This window comes from Mytilus edulis, chromosome 5, assembly GCF_963676685.1.
Source record: "Mytilus edulis chromosome 5, xbMytEdul2.2, whole genome shotgun sequence".
Taxonomy (NCBI): Eukaryota; Metazoa; Mollusca; class Bivalvia; order Mytilida; family Mytilidae; genus Mytilus; species Mytilus edulis.
The window spans coordinates 67,181,064-67,200,545 of record NC_092348.1 but is presented as its reverse complement, the minus strand read 5'-3'; the positions used below and the strand labels follow the sequence as shown (position 1 = coordinate 67,200,545).

The 19,482-nt window shown below is 33.7% G+C and overlaps 1 protein-coding gene across 3 annotated transcripts in view; it reads left to right on the top strand.

The window, feature by feature from the left end:
- Positions 1 to 12,633, top strand: part of LOC139524326 (uncharacterized) — a 35,292-nt gene extending 22,659 nt beyond the window's left edge. For 2 of the 3 annotated variants that reach the window (XM_071319080.1, XM_071319079.1), the window contains exons 3-6: positions 51 to 137; positions 2,912 to 3,055; positions 7,870 to 7,911; positions 12,128 to 12,633. In XM_071319080.1, coding sequence (XP_071175181.1) covers positions 51 to 137; positions 2,912 to 3,055; positions 7,870 to 7,911; positions 12,128 to 12,454 — 600 coding nt within the window. In that variant the 3' untranslated portion in view covers positions 12,455 to 12,633. The remainder of the gene's footprint in view (positions 1 to 50; positions 138 to 2,911; positions 3,056 to 7,869; positions 7,912 to 12,127) is intronic. The other variant, XM_071319081.1, reaches the window with a different exon arrangement.
- Positions 12,634 to 19,482: the final 6,849 nt, after the last annotated feature.

The following is a 19,482-nucleotide window of genomic DNA, read 5'->3' as shown; positions in this document are numbered from 1 at the left end:
TGTAGCTTTTTATAAGATCATTATTATTGCATTTCTCTTTCTTTTTTCAGAGACTGGCGTTTATGGTGTGCAGTATTAATGGAGCGTCAGCAATAGTTCCAACAATCGGAGCATTAGGACTAGCTGGTTTGCATTTTGTAAGTATTTATCTGTTACGATTTCATGGATCTGTGACAACGATGTTGTTACTGGAATGTTTGTTAACGTGCAACAGGTTCTGTTGCTGAAACTGGCGAAGATGCCGAAACGAATGACAGTGACCGAAGACTGGTCCCCTGCCTATTGAACATAAATCCACTGGCGGAACTAACTAACAGACTGGTAGAGCGAATACAAACGAAGACTTTCAGTATGGATTTTATTTTCACTTTAATGAACGGATGATGTCAGTTCAAAAGGCTGACTCCGACTGAAGAATTAACTTCAGTCGAAACATTATAAAGATAGACAATGTTTACAGGTTGCCAAAGAATTAAGATTACATAATAATAAAGTTGACAAATTTTACAAGCATAATATCTATACTATTAAACGAGAAGACCTCATTTTGGGTGTCGCTTCTCTTCTTTCCACAATAAATTAATCAACACGCCTCTGTGTCCTATTGGTACAGTGCATAGTCGCATTTGTCATCCATCCATATGATTATTCAGATTGAGTTATTTTGGGAGAAAATCGAGAAAAAGGGCATCCGGATATTATCCCGTCATTGGACAAAATTTTAAGTCAGATTATACTTCCGGTTTGCGTTTTTCTGTATACTTTGAACATACATATACTACGAATAAAGTGTATTTTCAGAATTCTATCTGCTATCATTTTCAAGTTTACTATCCACGGTGGTCACAGAGTTTATTAAATAGAGAGGGTCTGTATACTATATCAATGACCACCATGGATCGATTAGAAAACTTAGAATTGAAAGTAAATACACTTTATATATATATAGTGAATGTTCATAATATACAGATAAGCGCTAAAATTATTCATGTGCACTTTTGATACCTTTTCTGAAATTCTCCAGTCATTAAATCTTTTACAAAATTCATTGATTACAAAAAAAAGAAGATGTGGTATGATTGCCATGTTGACAACTCTCCACAAGAGACCAAAATGACACAGAAATTAACAACTATAGGTCATCGTGCGGCCTTCAACAACGAGCAAAGACCATACCGCATACTCAGCTTTAAAAGGCACCGAAATGAAAATGTAAAACAATTCAAACGAGAAAACTAGCGGCCTTATTTATGTACAAAAAATGAACGAAAAACAAATATGTAACGCATAAACAAACGACAACCACTGAAGTACAGGCTCCTTACTTAAATGTTCATAACATACTAAATGTATATTCATATTGAAATTGATAGAGAAACCACACATTGGGAATTTTGGAAATAAAGGAGGAGGGATTAAAAAAAAACATTTTCCTGTCCCCAATAACCTATGATTTATGATAATTTTGCTGAAATTCTCCAGTCATTCAATATTTTCACAAAATTCTTCCAACAACACTTTACATACTTTAAACTACGCTCTGAATGCCCGCGATTTCGCGGGTGTGTTCTAGTTAACACTTTAAAGTAACAATGGACTATAATTGAAAACGGATTAATGTCATTGTTATCATATATGTCCTGAACAAGAACTGATAAAACATATACATTTGAAAGACTTATCTATGTACGACATTAACGGATTAAAATAATTATGAAATGAAATAGTTGTGTAACATAAATTAACACAATCCCTTGTGTAGTTTTTTCTCACAGTTTTAGATTAAAAAGTGACACACATGAAAGATCTTTAAGAATGCAAATCAAAGTACATTGTCTGTTGGATTAGAATGAAATTGTCCGAAAGATTAAACAGAAACTATAAATAATATAAGAAACAAGTCCAAATGTCCGAAATAAGAAATACATAAATTAGTCCGACTTTTTCCACGTTCACAGATCTGCTAATCCTTCCGGGGCACCTGAGATCACCCTTAGTTTTTGGTGGGTTTCGCGCTGCTCAGTCTTTGGTTTTATATTTTGTGTTTTGTGTTTTGTGTACTGCTTATTGTTTGTATTGTGAGTTTGAATGTCCTTTTGGTGTCCTATGGTGTCCTTTGGTGTCCTTTTGGTGTCCTTTTGTCTTTTGGTGTCCTTTGGTGTCCTATGGTGCCCTTCGTTTCCCTTTCATTTCGATAAAATAAAATTAATGAATATAGATACTGCAATGTATATATAAAAAAATCCCCGTTGATAAATTAAGAAATTACTATAAGAAACAAAGGTTATTATTTCTTCGGTAAAGATGAATTTGCTATTCTCTTTATGTACCTTTTAGTCAAAAAGCTTCTGACGTTTTTACGTCTTTATACATCCCTGTAACTCATTTCACAAAATATCTTACGACAAAAAATATTCGTAAGTCATGATTTCAGTTTAACTTACAATCATTTGAAAGACAGTGGCTCTTTTCACAAAATATCGTGAACATTTTGCAAAAAGAGCCACTGTCTTTCAATTGTCTTGGTTTTAGCCATCCTGATGAAGCTAAATATAGAAAAGTCCTTCGAACGAAAGTGTCATTTACATTTACTAGTGTATGTTCAATGTTTTAACTCAAGATTCATTTTATTCACCTTAACAAACAACTTATGACTCCACATATATTTTCTTTTGTCTATATGATGTTCGTTTTCCTCCCTTTTTATATAATCATATATTTTTTTCATTGTGCGCGTTATATATGTATTCTGTTTTCTTGTTTAAACGAACATGTGTACACGCTCACTTATATGAAGGAAAACCTTGCACCCTGGTTTATGATAAATTTTAAGTAATGTTGTAGTAATAACTGTTATATTAATTGACATGATTTGTAAGATGTTTCAAAAACTATATTTTGCTTTTCACAGCGAAGGCACAAATTGCCATGGGCAGTAAAAACATGGGCAATTTCAGTGGCAATAATGATTACAGCTTTCCTCACGTTTGTATTGACCATCGTCTCTTGTTCGTACTCTCTTTGCCGTGCTCCAAAACCAGAGAAGGAACAAACAGTAAGTGCAGAAAAACATCATTAATGATTTGAAACCTGATTTGCTCAAAGTTGATAACAAAAATATTTGAATTTAAAAAAAAAACACTTGTATTATCCTTAAAATATGGCGTCTAGACCCCTTTTTCTAAGTATCTTTCCTAAACGAGAAACAGTAGAACGGTAAGAAAAGCGATATTTGAGAGTGAGTCCAATCTGATTAACATTTTGATTTGTCGTAGCGTGCTTATTCATCTTATGAGCACAACAAAATCAGAGATCTGTACATGTATTTTAATTAGAAAGCGATTGCGTCGTTTATAAGTACAAGGACACTTGCCAAATTAATATGTTGTTCTGAAATGTAAAGAATGATAACTTTCCCTTTAAACATTAATGAAATAATAATTTTTATTCGAATATGCTTTTTCTTTTAGTAGTCAGCACTTCTGTCTTGACATGAATTATCATTGATATATATGGTCATTATTATAAAGTAACTGTTAACATGGTTAACAAAACTTTAATTTGTTTTAAATACTAAGGATATTCTACCAAAGGAATAAGTTAGATTAGTTGAATTTGTCAAAACCTTTCGGAATTATGAAAAATTTATGAAAAGTATAGCCGAACATTATGACAGAATACATTTACTGGTGCTATTTTGTAATATTAAATACCTTCTAATACATGCATAGTTCTCTTAAGTATACTACCGAAATTTACTCAAAGGAACTTACTTTTAAATTAACTAAATCTAACAAAAACAGCAGTAAATGTCCTTTTTGTCGAGCCTTCGACTTTAGTCGAAAAAGCGATACTAAGCGATCCTACATTCCGGCGTCCACACATTCACTCTTTGGTTAAAGTTTTTGAAATTTTAATACTTTTCTTAAACTATCCTGGATGTCTACCAAACTTGGACAGAAGCTTGTTTATGATCATAAGATAGTATCCAGAAGTAAATTTGTAAAAATAAAATTCCATTTTTTCCCGTATTTTACAAGGACTTAGTTTTTCTGACGGGAAAATAACATTCACTCTGTGGTTAAAGTTTTTAAAATTTTTATAACTTTCTTAAACTTTTCTGGGTTTCTACCAAACTTGGACAGAAGTTTGTTTATGATCATAATATAGTATCTAGAAGTAAATTTTGTAAAAAAGATAAATCCGTTTTTCTGTTTTTTGCTTTTAAATGGACTTAGATTTTCTGCCAGGAAACAACACATTCACTCTAGATCTGTGATTAAACTTTTTAAAGTTTAATAAATTTCTTATACTATTTTGGATCTGTACCGAACTTGGACAGAAGCTTGTTTATGATCAAAAGATAGTATCCAGAAGTAAATTTGTAAAAATAAAATTCCATTTTTTTCCGTATTTTACAAGGACTTAGTTTTTCTGACGGGAAAATTACATTCACTCTGTGGTTAAAGTTTTTAAAATTTTTAGAACTTTTTTAAACTTTCCTGGGTTTCTACCAAACTTGGACAGAAGTTTGTTTATGATCATAAGATAGTATCCAGAAGTAAATTTTGTAAAAAAGATAAATCCGTTTTTCTGTTTTCTTTTAAATGGACTTAGATTTTCTGCCAGGAAACAACACATTCACTCTAGATCTGTGGTTAAACTTTTTAAAAGTTTAATAAATTTTTTATACTATTTTGGATCTGTACTGAACTTGGACAGAAGCTTGTTTATGATCAAAAGCTAGTATCTAGAAGGAAATTTTGTAAAAACAATAAATAATATATTTTTTTGTATTTTACTTTTAAATTGACTTAGATTTTCTGCAAACAACACATTCACTCTATGGTTAAACCTTTTAAAATTTTAATAACTTTCTTATACTATTTTGGATTTGTACCAAACTTTGACAGAAGCTTGTTTATGATCAAAAGCTAGTACCTAGGAAATTTTGTTTTCTTCCGGTTAACATTACATTCAGTCTGCAGTTAAAGTTTTTAAACATTTATTTGATTCATAAACTATCCTGGATTTTTACCAAACTTGGACAGAAGCTTCTAACAATCAAAAGATAGTATCAATAGGAATATTTTATTGATTTATTTCCTCATTTTTGTTGAGCCTGCGATTAACAGAAAGAGTAGGCGAGACACTGGGTTCCGCGGAACCCGTAAGAATTTTCTAGATACAAACATTTCAATTCCTAAAGGGAAGCTCAATACTAAAATTTACGACAAAAGAGACGATTTTTCATTCCCTGTTACTAATTTTCCTTTTTTTAAACGTAGATTTTCCACTGGCTCCAATATATATACGGTGTTTATATATCCCAACTCGTTCGTTATGCCCGTGTGTGTAATGATGTCATAAATTTTTACGAACGCAATCAATTAAATTGAGAATGGAAATGGGGAATATGTCAAAGAGACAACAACCCGACCAAGGAGACAACAACCCGACCAAAGAGCAGACAACAGCCGAAGTCCACCAATGGGTCTTCAACACAATGAGAAAATTCCGCAGCGGAGGTGGTCCTCAGCTGGCCTCTAAATAAAACTGTGTACTAGTTCAGTGAAAATCGACGTCACACTAAACTCCAAAACATATAAATGAACTAAAATTAAAAACCTTACAAGACTAACAAAGGCCACAGGCTCCTGACTTTGGACAGGCGCAAAAATGCGGCGGGGTTAAACATGTTTTGTGAGATCTAAACCTTCCCCCTATACCTCTAGCCAATGTAGAATGAAACACATATAGCAATACGCACAGTAAAACTTAGTTCAAAACAGTGGCGTAGCTGGGTCATTTTTACGTGTACGCCCGAACCTTGGCGAGGGATATGAGGGATGCCAACCGCTCACTGTTAAAGCACCTGCTGGTAGTGGGTTCGAAAGTGACGAAGCCCCCGAAAGCTATCGAGAATGAGATACCGTAAATAATTCCTGTCAGTCAAAAATCATTGATAGCAACATACTTTTGAATCTAAATGGTTTGTTTGTTTTGGTTAAATTTTGTAATATGTTAACTTATTCATCGTGTTAAACTGGAAGCTAGCCTAATGGTCATTGGTTTTAGAGAAAACGTCCAAACCAATATTACTTTTAAATAAGTTTAAAGGGTGCCGTGAGTGAGCATACAATCGACAAAAGCACCTTATAATGAACACGAAAAAAATATTTCTAAGAGGTTCAATATAAAAAAAAATCTTGAACACCTTCTTCCCACAAAAAGTGAATCAATTTATCATTCCTTTAAAGGGATTTAAAAAAAATCAAAAATTTTCTTTTGATATTTTTTTCTTGATCTGGAATATTTCACGACAATCTATGAAGGTTTATAAATTGAGCATATAAAACAATTAATTGCGTAAAGAAGAGTCCGGCTATCTGTCTATCAGAAAAGAACAGAAAAATGAACGAAAACAAATGCTTTCAAAATTTTAGCTTTAGACATTAGTCATAGAAAAAGCTTCTTCGGCATTTTCATGAAATTCAATAAAGGTTCGACAAGCAGTTAATGTAATTGAGAAATAACAAAATGTAAGCCCAAACTGCGACCACTTATCAATTGCAGAAAGAAATACATTTTGTCCTTAAAATGCGGGAAAATTAAAGATATAATTGCATTTTTATATTGCTCTGAATACTCTTTTGATCATAAACAGTTTATGTCCAACTTTCGTAAAATTTCACGGAGAGTCATTCATAAGACTTTATCCACATTCGGAACCTAAATATTGACGCCGCTTTGTCTCGCTTTTGGGACATAAATCACAGGCTCGACAAATAAAACAAACAGCATATCGAATCTGAGCAGATAGGGAATTGCTTTAAATATAAGAAAAGGTACGTCGAATTTATAGTAGATTCAGACTTTTACAAAAGATTCGAACAAATATATTTGAGTAAAGTTAGTCCCTTTTTATTCAAAATCACAATCCATTGAAAAAAAGAAGCACAAGGCTGATGTGCTTTTGACCAGTTTTTCTTATTCTATGTCGATTGTTTGTTTTATTTTCAAAACTCAAGTGTACGCCCGGGCGTTTTGACGTAAACGTAGCTACGTAGCTACGCGCATGCAAAAGAAGTCGGAGTCCAATGTCAGAATAGGTAACAAAAGAAACTAAGCAAAGTGACAATGATACATAAATGAACAAAGGAAGGACATGTCAGCTCCAGACCATAATTAAACTGATTGAAAAAATATGTCTTCATCATATGAAAATCAAATACAATCCCTCCGGTAATGCATCACTGGTAAAATATTAAGTCAGGGATTCCGTTACCATAAATTACTTAAAACTTTTACTAAATTTACTAGATACAAAGATTTGATTAGTAAATTTGGCTGTACGTGTAGAAAACGGTATTTCACATCCTAAATTTTACGGTAATATTGAGCGCGGAAATCATTATGTGTTCCGTGTAAACTCATCGAACCTTTAAGCCTCGGTCACACCTTAGACTTTAAACTGGATTTCAACACTCACATCTCAAATATTTGCAAAAAAGCTGCACGACAACTAAACGTTTTAAAAAGAATTGGCACTCATCTCACCAGACTTTCAAAACTTACAATATACCACTCATTTATCATGTCAAACCTCAGCTACTGTCCTCTTACATGGCACTTCTGCAGTGAACAAAACACAAAGAAAATAGAAAAAATACAAGAAAGAGCACTCAGATTTATTTATGACGACTACACAAACTCTTACAATACACTTCTTGAACAATCTAAGCCACCAGCACTAAAAATCAGAAGATTGAGAACCATGGCATTAGAGACATATAAAATAATAAATAAATCAAGTCCAAAATTCCTACATAATTTAGTAAATATTAAAGAAAATTCATATAACTTCAGGTACAAAGGCATAGCAGATATACCACGGCCAAAAACAACAAGGTATGGTAAGAAAAGCTTTAGTTATGAGGCAGCAAAACTCTGGAACTCCTTGCCAAATGAGGCAAGGAGCTTATCAACTTTTGGCCAGTTCAAAAATTTTATCTCCACCTGGTGTTTTTCAGAAAAATGTACATGCAGTTCTTGTAAATAATGTACTTACTTGCTGCCCCATAACTTGATCTCGAAGCCTGCTGTTTGTTTGCTTTTTTATGGTTTTATCTTTTTGCAGTTATTTTTATTTTTTATTTAGCCATTTATTTCTTTTGCTTATGCATTACCTTTGCTATAGCTGCATGCAGTCTTTTGTTTGTGCTTAAAGTGTTTAAGTTTGCATGTGCTACTCTTATATAAATACTATGTGCTACTATATATGTGCTGATATTAGACATTTGTTTTAATATATCTTGCTTAGCTTTTATTCTGCATGTGCTATCTATGTATTAATATATATGTGTGATGTCTGTATGTTTGTGTTGTATGTGTATCTGATGTTATTACATGTATGTTTTGTTTATTAATATCAGTCGGTTAAAGAGCTCTTAAGAGCTCATGTTCTTTGTTATTATGTATATATGAAACCCCGACTTTAAAATAAAGATTACTTTTTTTTACTTACCGGATATCACGAACGGACGCCTAACGGATGAACAAAAAGTTGTCCGTTGACAAAGTGTTATCCGTTGGGAGTCCGTTGATGTCCTGACCGAATAAAACGGACGTGTAACGAATGCATAACGGACACACACCGGACATGCAACGTACGAGAAACGGAAACGTACCGGAAAGAACGGATGTCGAACGTACATCCAACGGACACGTACCGCATACAACGGACACCCAACGGAAGCGTACCGGATAAAACGGATGAACAAGATATACGGAAAAATTAAAGACGACAATTAGAATACACGTAAATCGCATAAATATTCCAAATGTTTCTGTGTTACTGGTTTTGGTTTGTTCTTCAACATGCAACCAAAGGGCAGTGTTTGGCCATTTCAAATAAGAGCTGCTTGATTGTGAAGACGTGCCTTTACTCTAAGATCGATTATGAATAATAAGAATTCATGAACCTTAAGAAATCTGACATACCAATAATTGGCATTTCTGACGCGAAATTCTCAATCGGCATTTATCCGTTTCAGATCCGTTCATCATCCGTTTTATCCGTTATACGTCCGGTAGAAGTCCGTTTCTCATTCGTTCAACATCCGTTTTATCCGTTAGACGTCCGTTAGAAGTCCGTTGGTGAATTTATCTGCCAGACCTCCAACGGATGTACAACGGACAGGTAACGGATACAAAACTGAAACGAAACGGACGAGTACCGTACAAAACGGACGCCTAACGGACGTTCAACGGAGGTTCAACGGACATTTTATCCGTTGGACTTCCGTTCAAAGTTTTGAACATGCTCAAAATTTTCCACCGGACAGAACGAACGTCGACGGATAAAACGTACGCTTAAGGTAAGGTGTGACCGAGGCTTTAAAGAAACTTATTAGTAAAGCAATGTAAAGGTTATCTTACCAATGTTGTAACTAGGTCTTTGAATATAGTTTACATTGACACAATTATCGATTTTGTCATCAGTAAATTAAAAACATAACTAAATTTGTATTCTTATCAAACGTTTTTTATTGGGATGTATAAATACACATCCATGTTCATTTTTAACCGGATTTTTGTGACAAAAATGTCGGTTATTGATTTGGGGATGTACGGCGGGCGGCCGGGCGGGCGGCAACCAAATGTTGTCCGTGCATTTACTCATGAACCGTTCAACCAAAGCTTTTCAAATTTTAATATGTTGTTACAGACAACAAAATGAAGGTCAAGTTCAATAATGACGATTTTGACTTTTACCGTTCAGGAGTTATGGTTCTTGAAAGATTGAAAAATGGCATTTCCAGTCGTGTCCGTGCATTTACTCATGAACTGTTCAACCAAAGCTTCCCAAATTTTAATATGTTGTTACTGATGACAAAATGGAGGTCAAGTTCAATAATGACGATTTTGACTTTTACCGTTCAGGAGTTATGTTTCTTGAAAGAGTGAAAATGGCTTTTCCAGTCGTGTCCGTGCATTTGGGTGCTATAAACAGTTTCGTATAAAAAAAACTAGGGGTTATTCCCCCGACTAAAAATAACCATGGAGGGAAACCCCTGTTTATTTACTCAATTGGTGAAAAAGTATCATGTTTTTTGTATTTGATTGTAAAAATTAGTTAATTAGCTTTCAATTAAAACAGGTTGAATGATTGAAATAATTTTAAAAATTATATTAACTTTACATGTTTTGAGGGGAGACAACACTGTAAACATCCTGTTTTTTTGGCAGTGAAAATTGAAAACTTATTTGCAGCCACTGTAGCTCTTTTCGGAGCAGGAAACCGTACCCTGAAACAAGATTTTTTTGAAAGGCCAAGTAAAAACCTACAAATTTCATACAGTTTTGATTATGTAAAATGTGCATGAATCATAGCTTCATGGGTGTGCACATGACCTGGTTTCAAGTTTTTTATGTTCAAATTAGACCTTTTTTTCCCCATGTTCATTGGATGGAATATTTTTAATATATTAAAAGTACACATTATTTTTATTTCATTATAAACTAGAGAACATTCTGATTCCAGTAATATCTAGTTTTATACAAGTATCTTTATTAATCAGTCCACCACTAAGGGTCACTTATGCATGGTCCCTCAAAATGTGACGTCATAGAAAAAACTGTTGATTGCACCCTTTACTCATGAACTGTTCAACCAAAGCTTTTCAAATTTTAATATGTTGTTACTGATGACAAAATGGAGGTCAAGTTCAATAATGTCGATTTTGACTTTTACCGTTCAGGAGTTATGGTTCTTGAAAGATAGAAAAATGGCGTTTCCATTCATGTTGTTGCATTTACTCATGAACCATTCAACCTAAGCCTTTCAAATTTTAATATCTTCATACTGATGACAAAATGGAGGTCAAATTTGATATTGACGATTTTCACTTTCACCGTTCATCAGTTATGGTTCTTGTGATATTGGCAGGACACAAATAAATGTTAATAAATCCGGTTTGCTGTCGTTGTGACAGCCTCTTGTCTATATATGGGTTACCTCCTAACAATCCTATTGCCTGTCGATACTTTTATTTTTGGCATTGCACAAGTCATGTCTTCTTTGACTGTCAATGACGTTAAAATACTAAATCCCTAGTTGATTTTAGCGCTGATGCATGTTTTTTTTTTTTTTATTATTAACTGTTTTTGTCAATAATCTAGCTTTCAGTAACTGCCAGTACTCTCAATTCGTACTTTCGTGTTGATTTGACTTGTTGGTACAATTTGTAATGTTTTTTTTTGTTATTTAATGTTTACATATTTCGTGTTATATCTCGTCTCTCTATTTTTAATATATACGTGCTTTGATAAGTGTTTGGTAAGACTATACTAAAATTTTCACTTCTGTTCTCGTACTATGAACAACAAAATTATTTTCATTTACCAGTGTACATTATTTTATTTGGCAGCATTGTGTCCAATGTTATGGTTATCTTTCTGATATTGTTTACATCTCACCCTTGTTTTATTGATTTTGTATTTACAGTGTGTCGTAGATGAAATTTATTCGTTCAGTGTATGTTCACTTGTTTGTGTTAAAATATGTCTTACCATTTCAATTGATATTTTATAGTGTGTTTCTATGTTGTGATGTTACACTGTTGTTTTAGTTAAGGGTGATGGTTGGTACCTATTAAAACGTTTAAACCCGCTGCATTTAAAATTGAGAATAGAAATGGGGAATATGTGAAAGAAAAAAGACAACAACCCGACCAAAGAGCAGATAACAGTCGAAGGCATTTGAGTGCACCTGTCCTTAGTCAGTAACCTGATGCTCAGTGGTTGTCGTTTGTTGATGTGGTACATCAGTGTAGTTAATTTCTCGGGTTTTTTTTTTATATATTAGACCGTTGGTTTTCCTGTTTGAATGGTTTTACACTAGTAATTTTTGAGGCCCTTTATTGCTTGCTGTTCGGTGTGAGCCAAGGCTCCGTGTTGAAGACCGTACTTTAACCTATAATGGTTTACTTTTACAAATTGTGACTTGAATGGAGAGTTGTATCATTGGCACTCATACCACATCTTGTTATATCTATATTTACATTAGATACGATGATTTTATTGTAACCCATAGCATGATGATAGCTTTATATGATTTTTTAAGCCAACCACTATATACGTTGCTAACGTTATACCAGGTCAGGTACCGGGCTATCAGTTTCCTATGGGATACCAACCTAATCCTTACCAACTTGGACAAATGCCAATGCAGTTCACAAAAGCGGGTCAAGTTCCGGGTTGTGCTGCATCAGGATATCCACTGTGTCCGATAGGTCCATATGGAATGGTACAACACTCTCTATCTGATGGTAGTTCACAAAAGGCCAATGATAAAAACCTGTGTCCGATAGGTCCATACGGAATGGTACAACAATCTCTATCTGGTGGTAGTTCACAAATAGTCAATGATAAAAACATTGAAATTGATTGATTGTTTTCAAAGTAATCTTTGAAATAATTCATGATTAGCATTAATTTGCTTATTTATATACGTTGTCTACACATGGTAAGGTTTTGGGTATAACATTTTATTACCTGCTTTTTAAATGTCAAGCCATATTTATTTCTCTTATTATATATATTAAAAAAAGGAGTACATGCAGATTCGTTCATTTTTACTTTTTTTTAGTTGATTTATACTTTTAAAAAACTAGTCAAAGTGATGCCCCCGCACTCAATCTGAAGTAACAAAGTCAATGTTGAGATATTATTGTGTCTGGGAGTCAAAAATGATGCCCCGCAGATGCAAAGTGTTATTTTAAAATAGAATGTATTAACATGAAACGCTATGCACCTCTTATGAAAGCATATACTCCAAAATTCGATTTTCTCCCAAAAACGTAAATATAAATCAAATCAAAACCCTGGTCACATGCACACCTTTAATATATGTACAAACTGCCAGCAAAGTGAAACTTCCTAGCATTTAAACTGTAGGAGGAGTTGTCTGAAATAACTATATAACCATAATGGGATGGAGGGACGGACGAACGGACGGGGCGGACCGACTGAAGTAAAACAATATGCCCCTAACTTGTACTTGCGGGAGCAAATCATAACGTCTTATAATGCATGCTCTTTGGTATTCACCACGTGCAACTGTTTGTGACATTTGATATATACATGTATATATATAAAGTGCCTAGAAAATCAACCTAACGGTGTTAGTGTAGATCTGAAGCGGGGCTGGAACCTGTACTTTTTATTTCTCACTTCTACGACAACACCGCCTAGCATTGCAGAGACACCTTATCCCGTCCTGTAACTATAGCTTATAGCTCCTTATCCCCTCCTCTAATAGCTATAGTTAGAGGCGGGAATAAGGTTTACGGTCGGTCATCATTCAAAACCATTGAATTTAACACCAAGGATGTTTCAGGTTTATGCGCTTCATAGCTTGACCATAACATACAAATTAATACACATATTACAATTTGTATGTATTGACGATTGATTATATTCAAATGAATAGGGCCGGGGTTTGCTCCCTACTCTTGACATGTAAACTGCTTCAGCTCGAGGAAAAACGAATGGAATTGGAACTATATAAGTTCTACGGTAACCATCACGAGTTGGTTGGCGACATGTGTACGCTGTCTTAGATAATAAGATACTAGTACCAGAATATTCGTCTGATTTCTGGTTTAACCTGTTGATTCCTGTTCCTGATTGCTGCGCTTTGACCAAGTGCTTCTTTGCAGGACGAATGAGATATTACAAGAGCTGTTAACCCTGTCAACACGTTCCCTTTGGTGTTCATGCAAGTTTGTTTGTTACTTTTATTTGTATCTTCTTAATCGATTAACGTCATTTGAACATTGATGAACCACTCGCCTAGAATCGCCTTAAGGTGAATATTTCCGTCTAACAGGATCTAAATTTCCCCAAAAAAATCAGGATTTGATTTGTTGAATAAGTTTTCCTGCTTTTTAAAGTTGAATATTTCATTTATTATACCGACTGTAAATCAAAAGTGGATTTACAGTGTGTTCGAAGTTATTTCTGAGAATTGAAACAGAAATGTAACATGTTTAACCTTTAATCAATGTGAATTACCACGTAAGGAAGCTCGCGGGTATAAGATTTTCAGAAAAAAATTAAACATTAGTTTTCATTACAAATTTTATATATTACCTTAAGTAGTCGATACTTTCCATATTGCACAAAAATCATTCCAAAAAATCAATTTGTGTTGGGCCCAGGTCACTTTTAAAATGTAGATATCATTGAAAAAGCTCAAAATTATCTCCCTTTGGTGCAAAAATACCATTCTTTGGCATTAAAATTGAAATATCTTTTTTTTAAGTCATCGGTGACCTATATTTTTTATCGTTGTTTTCGAATAAACTAAATAATTGTAAAATTTAAGCGATTTCTGTAATTTCTCCTATTAGTTCAACAGAAAAAAAAGAACATTAACAAAAATGTATGCTTCTTTCGAAGGCAGATTGTGAGCGTAAAAGGACGGTGACCCCATTTTTTTTATTTCATTTTTCTATTAGGTATAAGATAAAGTTCATTTGTAGAAAAATATAGAGAAATCCTATATTAAATACAAAATTTGATTTAGACCCGCGAGCCCCCTTAGGAAGTATATCTATAGATAAAACACCATATTTAACTATAAGGTACAAGCATATTTGTAATAAACTATTACACATCAAATGTAATCTAATAGTTAGTTATTCAATTATACAAGCAAAAAAATAAAATAACAAACTACCGAACTCTGGGGAAAATTTAAAAAGGAAAGTCTGTGATAAAATGGCAAAATCAAAAGCTCAAAGACATCAAACGAATAAACGAATTGTCACATTCCTGAATTGGAACAGACAGGCAGAAAATGGTGGTTTAAACCTGATTTTATAGCTAGCTTTGTATCTCACTAGTGTGCCAGTCATATAAAATTCCATTATATTGATGTGTGAACAAAAAACACAGACATAATAGTTAAAAATGTCAAAAATAGAGGTTCAACAGTCAACATTGTGTTGGAATCTTAATCATTACATAATCATGAAAATGAATATGAAGTTTTTTATGCCCCACCTACGATAGTAGAGGGGCATTATGTTTTCTGGTCTGTGCGTCCGTTCGTCCGTCCGTCTGTTCGTCCGTCTGTTCGTTCGTTCGTCCGTCTGTCCCGCTTCAGGTTAAAGTTTTTGGTCATGGTAGTTTTTGATGAAGTTGAAGTCCAATCGACTTCAAACTTAGTATACATGTTCCCTATGATATGATCTTTTTAATTTTAATGCCAAATTAGAGGGTTTACCCCAATTTCACGGTCCACTGAACATAGAAAATGATAGTGCGAGTGGGGCATTCGTGTACTGGGGACACATTCTTGTTCATCAATATTTCATAAAACTGTATTTAAAGTGTTAAACTTATTACTACTTCGAAATTCATGAATCGATTGAGAAAAAAACAACAAATCCTGGTTTCAAACTAGAACTGAGGGAAACGCATCAAGTATAAGAGAACTACGACACAACAGAAACACAACATTAATAAAATGTAACACACACAGAAACGAACTATGATATAACAATGGCCATTTTCCTGACTTGGTACAGGACATTTTAAGAAAAAAAACGGTGGGTTGAACCTGGTTTTGCGGCATGCCAAACCTCCCACTTTAATGACAATGTTAAATATAACATTAAAATTACAACATTACTGTATAATAGATATACATGATAAAACCGAAGTGGTGATTAACTACAGTATAAAAACGGATACATTACATTAAACAACCTAAATACCAACACATAGAAATACACAACCGAGTTAGCCAAAGCCAGTTCAACGCACAAAGTGACGTCACATTTAAATTTCTAAAACGATTTCCCATTTAAGACTCCTTTATAACAAGAATATCATATTGAATAGTACCAAAGTGTGAAGCGCTTTGTCTTGTAATGGTCTGTTGTTGAACAATTGTGCACGTTTAAGTGGTCAAACCTTTAGCAGCTATATCTTAAACAAGGTCAGTTCCCTTAGTGATGGCTAAGGCACTATACAGTTGTTCATATCGATCAGATGTATTAACCACCATCAACTCAGACTGGATTTCATTGTATCTATTTTTTTCAGTGATAAACCAATGCAATCTGCTTTGGGAAGACACTGTGTTGATCATTTGGGCACCATAAGTTTTTTACAATGTAAGGTGTAGGTACATCTTCTTTCGTTTCCTTTACTGGCTGTAACTATTACTCCGTTGTTGTATGATAGGTAAATTATTGGATGATAGTATTCACCATTCGGCACCACGAGCGAAAATCCTTGGTGATGCCTTGATAGCCGTATTTGGCATAACTTTTAGGAATTTTCGGTCCTCAATGCTCTTCAACTTCGTACTTTATTTGGCCATTTAAACATATTATGGTTCGAGAGTCACTGATGAGTCTTTTATAGACGAAACGCGCGTCTGGCGTAAATATAAAATTTTGGTCCTGGTATCTATGATGAGTTATTTAAATCATTACTTCTTCCAACTTTAATATGATACCCTGCTCTATCGTTTCCTATTGCAATTTTTGCTATGTAAATTCTCATATGCCTAATGAATATGGTGCGTGGTTCATTCCAGTTTTCTTGTATAGTTAAAATAAAATTTTCATAGATACCAGGATTTAATTTTGTTTTTACGCAATACGCGCGTTTACTCATCAATGACTCATCAGTGACGCTCGAATCCAAATAAATTTAAAAGGCCAAATAAATTACGAAGTTGACAGTCACTATGTGATTTGGAAATATTAGACTTCTAACAAAACATCGACGTAATGATTACCTAAAGTAATACGGTATTTCAAATCTCCATGCATTGAAACTAGCGAGTCAATGACAATGCCAGTGATCTCATATGCCATCATGATAGCATTATGACTATTGTTACTACTCTTTGAAAAAAAATATTACAAAATTACCGAACTCCTAGGCGAATTCAAATAAGGGAAGTCCATGCAAATGGACTAAATACATCAACGGAACAAGATAATTGTGAACTAAACCTGGATGTCCTAAGTGAATAGCGAATATACCAACAGATACATTGTAAGACGTTATAGAAATAGAGACCGGGTTTTCATCATTAGAAAATATATTGGATTGTCCATAGATAGTCAAAGGCCTCCACTCACACTTACTCTTCAGTTGGTAATTCGATAAGTGATCTGTATATTGTGGAGAGTTACCAAGACAGTTGGTGTATATTTTATGGAAAGGATAAGCTGTCATCTAGTGTCTTAATCGAAATGTGTTTACTTTGCCATAGTCGAAGATTATGGTTAGTTTTGGAACATTTATAAATTAAGACAAATTATGATAAGGTTAAGCTTTCAGCATATAACTTCGGTAACATTGAGATACGATTACTTTTACTGAGTAACTGATGATAGATAGTCAACTAAGTCATCTGCATTATGCTTTACTAATCATATCATATATACATATGCTGCAAAGTATTGTCAATATGAGGTGTCGTGTTGAATCCAGTTCAATTGGCGTAAGTACGTATGTCTGATTGTTGCTCATGCGGTCTTTAAACTGTTTTAATTATGAGCCCTGTATCTTTAATGCATGTTTACAATCAATAGGTCGATGGTACTACTGTTGGGCGTTTCGTATCACAAGAGAACCAGTGAGAGTGTCACCAGCCTAGTGGTCATCACTTTTGTGTTGCCATGAAATATCATTGGTATGTTAATTTTCTGTAAAGTAACTGAAATATAGAATTATTCGAGATATTAAGTTTTTGAGGCTTTTCAATTTCGTATCTTATTTGCCCTTTCATCTGATTTATTTCAAACGCCATTGATAGATGAGTGTTATGAAGACGAAATTCGCGTCTGATGTACCAAATTATAAGCCGATGTTGCGTATACATCTCCGATGGATAGTCGTCCTTTTTTATCCATACCGCAGCTTCTTTCGTATATGTTATGTTTTTTTTTCAAATAAGTGTAGTGATTTGATTGATGCTAGTCTTTTACGTGACATTAGTTGCGTGATTAAGATTATTGCAGTTATCCATGATAAAATAATTTTTCCCGGCTATTGTACACTGATAATTCGCTTTCTTCTTCATTTTCTTCCAGTAAGCGGCCACCGTCAACTGGTTGAATTTCCTGCCACATTTTTGGAGTGCGCGCAGTTATACAATAAAACTTTCATAAAGTCCGCCTTCATTTGATTTCGTTTCTACGGATATAGCTGTGTTTGATCACTTCAAGGAAATAATGACTGGTGCACATTATTAAAAAACATAACGGCTATAGGTTGCATTTTCAATATCATAGATAAATGGATACAGGATATGAATGACGGTGATATCAACTTAGCAGACCTGTTGGATTTTAAGAAAGCTTTTGATGTAGAAGATCATGATATTCTCTGTAAAAAACTTGAAATTTATGGATTTGATAATACTGCTGTTTCTGTTTTTAAATCATATTTGAATGAAAGAACTCAACAAGTACAAATTAGTAATGCTCATTCTGAAAAACTTTATATCAAGTATGGTGTCCCCCAAGTCTCCATATTAGGCCCCCTTCTGTTTATATTATACATAAACGACCTTCCTATTTTTATGAAAAATTGTTGCACTGATTTATATGCCGATGATTCATGATTTCATCTTTCTGGTAATTGTTATCAAACTCTACAGTCAAAGGTACAAGAAGATTTACATGGTGTTGAGGAATGGTGTAATGATAACAATATGTTCATCAATAAAAAATAAAACAAAATATATGATTATTGGAATGAAGCAAAGAGCAATGCCACATGACAATAAGAGTTTAACTATTAACAATCAAGTGATACAATCTTCCACATGCGAAAGTCTTTTAGGCATTAAAATTGACCCTTCCCTCACATGAACAAACCAAATTGACGTGATCTGCTAAAAAAATTCATCTAGACTATATCTACTATTAAAGATTAAAACATTTCTTAATCTAGACCTCAGAAAATAATTATATAATGGTTATATCTTGCCACTAATTGATTATTGTTGTAAAGTGTGGAGTAGTTGTAGCAGTGAGGGTTTAAAAAGGATATTAAAATTAAAAAAAGAAAGCTGCTAGATTAATACAAGAAACAGACCCTTTCGCTCCTTCTGCGCCCTTATTTAAACACTTAAACTGGATGACAGTTAAACAGAGAATAAAATATCACAAGTTTGTGATGACATTTAAGTGCATTAAAAATGATGCCCCATCATATCTTATTAACAAGTTTCATTATATTTCATACAGAAATCCATACCCCTTGAGAAATGCTGTTCAAGGAAACTTTTTATGTATTCTGGACCATTCTTGTGAATATTTTGCCAATACCGTTAAGAAATATTACACATGTTAATTCTTTCAAATACAAAATAACAGATCATTTATTGAAATCAACCTAGCTGTATAAACAATATTAAAAACTGATTATGTCGTCATGTTT